Here is a 6,000-nt window from a genome sequence, read left to right as displayed (position 1 = left end):
CCATACATCCATGATTTTCATTATCATAATCATCACCACCACCATGACAACCTAACAAAACAGTACAGATTTGACCAAGTTTTTAATTTATATATAAAAAACCCAGTTCCTTGAATTTTCATTTATTAGCATATAATCAGTCAGAATTCCTGTAATCTCTTTTGTGTCAGTCATTTGCAAAATGGTGGCATGAGGATTTTATTCCAAGATGGCTACACAGATTAGATAGCTGCTGTATATGTCAAACTTATGTGGTCCTTAAAAGCGACAACTGTGTGCATACTGGTGTGGTTGTAAGTCCCACTGACTGAAAAACACAGGGCATCTTTCTGAGTAGACAACATAAACTCAGTTGCAATGCAGAGCTGCATTTGACATAGCACTTCACAGCATTATTAATGTTTCATCTACCAGGGGCCATACTAAATTTAGGATCTTCCTCTAATCTCCTCTACTACAAGTGTTGGTACTCAGTAATTCCAGCTCCTTCTTTTTCCAATGCGCTTGGCATTAGAAGGAAAGCCATTTAGGTAAAAGGTATATCTTCAAGTTAGGCTTTAGTACCAGCACCAAACTACCTCTTTCTAAACAACTCCTGAAAGGATTGCTTTCATGTGCCTAATCTGTAGAAGCTCTAGGTTAGTGGGTCTCAAAGCCTGTGATATATAGGTTGAGAAGAGCAATAGTATAGCCAATAATACCAGTATTAATACTTGCACCAATTCATGATTAACAGTATTCGTATAATTATCCTTAATAATAGAATTATTATTTTGCTTGTTTGTGTTAACTTCCAACAATACTAATGTAATTTTATGCACTTAAAATGTACCATAAATGATAAATATAACAACAGAATAGCTATAAACACATAAATTTCATCAGAAAAGGTGACTTTTTTGTTCCTCCTATAGCAGGACAGAACAAGTGAAGGACTTAAGATATGAAAGGCTGAAAATTACTGCTCTAGACTTCACATGATAATGGAAACAGTTCTCCATTTAGATGGAATTAATAACTGAAGGAAAATTCAACAGTAATCCTAGAGTACAAGGCGGGGGGATTCATAAAGCACAGTTGAGATTTCCCCATCCCTGTGACAAAGTAATACCCAGAGTTTCTTTGGCAAGAATTTTAGATTTTTGCATGGATCAAATTGTTTGCAGGAACTGGATGCACTGCTTTATTGTATTTGAGTCTATATTTTTGATCTTTTTTTACCAGCAATTCTGTTCTGATGCACAAGTGAATTAGAAGGCTTTGTGAGGATCATGCTATACCCCCACTGATGAATAACTATCAAGTTAAGAAAACCAGCATTACACTGAACCCTAGTGGGTTTTGATACATCTTTTCTGTCTGGCACTAAACTAGCTGCTCAGGATTCTCTTCAAGAACCGCAGTGCAGGAAGTCCACTCACATCTGCTCACACTGGAAAACTCCTACATAACTGAACACTTCTGTGTATACCACAGTTCAGTGGTGTACCAAGAATAAAGCAATGGAAGCTATCTGCCATGGAGGCTGGCAATAAAGGGGTGCATTGTCTGATGAATGCAAAGGCTGTTTCCTCTTTCCTCATCTCTTGGGAGTCTGTGAAAGGAGGTGGGGGGGGGGGAGCTGCTGCGCTTGCCCTTGACCATTTACATCTGGCCTCACTTCCTGGCACAGCAAATACATAATGTTACTGCCATGAAGCAAATGGAAGTAAGAAGTAGGCAGCAAGGGATAGGCAACACTACCTCATTTCCTGGGAGACAGAGAAGGCAGAGTCAAGCATCCACCCCTCCTTTCCTGAATTTTTATTCCTGAAGCTGGGCATTCCGTCTCACCAGAAACTTATCTCCTCATCCTCTCCTCTTTCCTCTTCATCAGTCTCTCCTTCATGAGCAGCTTCTTTCCCTTTTGCTCTCCCCACAGCTGCGATATCACTCAGCCCCCCACACCCATTTTGAGAGCCTCTTATTGCTCGCCTCCCTGCAGAGTGCAGTGGTGGTTCCTCTTGCAGGCAGAGGTCTTTCTTGGTTTCCCATGGGCTGGATCAGGCCTTGCACAGCACCACCTTTGATACAGAGCAGAAAAGCACCACCTTTGATACACAGCAGAAAATGTAGAGGTGCCAGTGACAGATCCTCCAATCTTCACTTCTGCCCCCCTCTCTTTCTCCAACTTCTCAATAGGAACTCAATGGTGTTATTTTGGCTTAGGAGCCAGGAGCACCCCACTCTCTCTGTTCTATGTGTCAAATACACTAGATACACCATTGCCACAATTCATGCATCAAGACTGAAATTTGTAGCTTCTCTCTCTCTCTCTCTCTCTCTCTCTCTCTCTCTGTGTTTTAAATCTGCCACTGCACCATAGCATTTCTCCCATAAAGCATGGCTGTTTGTATCACATTAACAAGCATGTGGGCACAAGATAATGCCATAGCACAAGACAGGGAGAAAATCAATGGCATGTGATCAAGGAGCTGCATAAGAGTGGACACAAAAGTGCCATAAAGGCAGTGTAAGCGTTCGAATGGAACATAAAATATAACATGGGAGAAAATGGCACAGAATAGAAGAGAATATTCAATTTCATAGACACAAACCTGCAGATTTCTATACCATGCAAAATACAATACTATTCCCTGCTCCAAACCTTGAAATGTCCTCTGCCTTAGATAGGTCCTGTGACAACAGAAGCCATGACCATGCTTCCTGAAAACATCAGGACCTTGGACAAGTGCTATGCAGAGCTTTGGCTGTGGGCTCTCAACTGGATTAATTCCTCATGCTCCTTTCCGTGTTGGGGAAGTGCTGCAGAATTAGTCTGCTCTAGTCATTTTTCTAAGAGCTGGCTGATTCCCAGAATGGAAGGCAGATCGTGGAAACACTTGCTGAGAGAGTGAGACATGGATACTGCCCCCCCCCAGTCCCCCAACTGGAGGGGGAAAAGCAGGATTTTCCTTGCAGATGCTCCCTGGGGGCCATGATACTACAGTAGCCAGGAACATCACTAACCTGAGGGCCAATTACTAAGGACACTTTGCCTTGTTGGGATAGTTGCCTGCTATCAAGCTGAGCTGTGGTACACTGATTCTAATCCAGCCAACTATGAGGACTGGCAACTGCTTGCCTTGCAAAACAGAAGGTAGAGAAAAAGGAGCAAACCTTCTGACCCATAAACTGGAGAAAAAGCTGCAAAAAACCCCAAACAAACCTGAAAGCTATGTGAAACCATGAATAAGTCCCATATTATTCTGCCCTGTGTAAAGAATATGTGTACTAGCCAAGGAGACCCCTGTTTGTGGTGACACCTGCTTCTCTTTCGAACGCAATTGGTTATATATCCTTAATACTGCCTGAACATTCACACAGTTGCAATTCATGCCCAAGAATGACAGATGGCAAATATTTAATACTCTCCATTTTGGCATGTGAAGATATGTAGATGAAGGAGAAATTCCAACCAACTGAACATCCGGATTCTGTTTCCTGATTTTATACTACACAGTTATTCATACAGGGCAAGCCAAGTCAACAGCATGATATAAAATGTGATTTAAAAGGAATTTAAATTTATGGGGTTTTTTTTTTTGTGGTGGTGAGGTAATCAAGGATTGTTAAGATGGATGGTCTCCCTTAAAAGCAAGCAAGCCTAAGTATACTTCACTGTGTACAGCATGTTGAAATTATTGTTTCCTCTGTAACTTCTATCACTTCATATACAAGGAAAACAAATTAATAAGAATAAAAAAAGCATACTTGGCTTGAAATGCATTGTTGGTTCCTCTGTGGTCAAGGTCATGGCATAAACATCCCACAATCAAAGCTAAAATTTCAATTTCTGTCAGAATCTCCTGTAATCCTGCAGTCTGGAAAGAAAAAAAAAAGAACAAGAACAAGTAATATTGGTGACATCAATAACCACAGCTATCAGTGATCTTGTTAATTGTTAGATAAATTGTAAGTTGATGATAAATAGAAACAGGAGCAGACATTCAGCGGCTCTTAAGTTGGATGCACTGATCAAAGCTTCTGATTAAAAGTGCAATAACTCTAGTAAATAATATACTAGATCATATGTGAAATAATGTATTAGATCATATGTAACTAATACACTAGATCATAACAGGGGAGCATAGTTAAAATCAGGACCCTCATCACAATTGTGCCAAACCACAATTTCAAAAAATGAAGTGCTGTGGAAGCCAACTGGCCACGTTTTGCAATAGTCATTTGGTCTCACATCAGTGCCTGAACAATGGAACACTTTCCATTTGGTATGGTCATGTATTACACAGATATCACATTAAGGATGTCAAAATCAAAGTAGTAACAGGGAGGAACTTGATGACAGAAACTGAATTTGACATCCTCTATATGCAGTATTCAGTAACTGCTATCTTCTTGCTGAGGGGTGGACATTAACATGTGGATATAGCAGCGAATAGGATCAAAAAGAGCCCTTCTCCTCTTACAAATGCAGGCAACCAGACCCAGGGCTGACCCTGGGCCTCTGGTATTTTTATTTCATTTGTGACCCCTTCACAAAATGACAAGATTTTTTTCCCTACCCTGTCTTATTTACACTTGCCAGTCAAATACAATTGCCTTCAGCTTTTGTGGGTTTTACTTCCATGGACTTCATAAAATCATAGCATTGGAAGAGACCACAGGGGCCACCGAATCCAACCACCTGCCAAACAGGAACACTGATCAAAGCACCCCTATCCAGCTGTGTGTGGCTGTGTGTACCATGGGATGGAGTGGGTTGCTGACAGGAAAGGAGCTGCAGAAGAGGACAAGAGCATGGAGGATGCAACAATCCTGCCGCTGGTGCTGCCACCAGCTTAATCATGCCGTGGCTGCTGCAAAAATCTCCTTTAGTGTTGCCAGCTTTCTCTTCCTTCTCCATGAGTGAAAGAGGACAACACTGAAGGAGATTTCTGCAGCAGTGCTAGTTTCCTAGAAGGGGGGGGGGGAGGCCTTGAGATCAACAGCAGAGGCAATGGACGTGCATTGCAGTGAGGCAGAGATTTTTGCAGCAGCAGTCTGTAACATGCATGTTTGGGGAGGGGGCTTAAAATATGTGCAGTTTTTCTACTTTCACAGGGATCTTGCACCCCTAACCCTCCATGAAAGTTGAGGGCTAACTGTACCTTGAAATCAATTTAGCAAATCAGGCTTCTAACATACAGTATCTACATATTCTTAAACAAGGACTCTGATATGATTTCTCAGTTAAATAAGAAATACAGTATTCTATGTAGCCTTGTAAGAAATACTTTAAATACAGGTTGAGTCTCCCTTTCCAAAATGCTTGGGATCAGAAGTGTTTAGGATTTCTTTCTTTCTTTCTTTCTTTCTTTCTTTCTTTAGATTTTGGATTATCTCTGTATCTGCATATACATTTTAGAATGCCAAATAAAGAGATACTCAGCCTGTGCAAGGATAGCACACATGTGAGTCAGAACATACTTAGGGTCCAAAGAGACAGGCCAAAATAAAGCTGCTTTGGGTCACTATGGAGGTATGCTGTTTAAATGACACACACATCTTAAAAGGCCAGAAGCTGTGCCAAAACTGTGCTCCAGTCCTTAGGACTGGACTGTGACTTTGGTGCAGCTTCCAACCTCTTAGGATGCATGCATCATTTAAACAGCATAACTCCAAAGTGACCCAAAGCAGCTTTATTTTGGCCTGTCTGTTCAGGCCCTTAGAGAACATAAAACTGCATGTAGAATATTGCTTATTAAATGGATTATATCTGAGTTGAGAGAGCCAGCACGGTGCTATGGTTTGAGAGTTGAACTGGAGACCAGGGTTCAAATCCTCACTTGGCCATGGAAACCTGCTGTGTGATCTTGGGCAAGTCATCCTCTCACAACCTCAGAGGAAGGCCAAGGCAAAATCCCCTCTGAACAAATCTTGCCAAGAAAACCTTGTGATACCGTACGGTGGAAATTACTTGAAGGTACAGAACCACAATCTGAGATGAATAAGATATAG

General features: G+C 41.4%; 1 protein-coding gene across 5 annotated transcripts in view; it reads right to left on the bottom strand.

Annotated features, from left to right (window-relative positions):
• The window catches only part of PDE11A (phosphodiesterase 11A), a 206,106-nt gene that overhangs the window by 38,513 nt on the left and 161,593 nt on the right, over positions 1-6,000 (bottom strand). For all 5 annotated transcript variants that reach the window (XM_042445148.1, XM_042445145.1, XM_042445146.1 and 2 more), the window contains one exon: positions 3,754-3,863. In XM_042445148.1, coding sequence (XP_042301082.1) covers positions 3,754-3,863 — 110 coding nt within the window. The remainder of the gene's footprint in view (positions 1-3,753; positions 3,864-6,000) is intronic.

Source organism: Sceloporus undulatus, chromosome 1, assembly GCF_019175285.1.
Source record: "Sceloporus undulatus isolate JIND9_A2432 ecotype Alabama chromosome 1, SceUnd_v1.1, whole genome shotgun sequence".
Lineage (NCBI taxonomy): Eukaryota > Metazoa > Chordata > Lepidosauria > Squamata > Phrynosomatidae > Sceloporus > Sceloporus undulatus.
The sequence above is the reverse complement of the archived record's forward strand: the minus strand, read 5'-3'. Positions and strand labels throughout refer to the sequence as shown.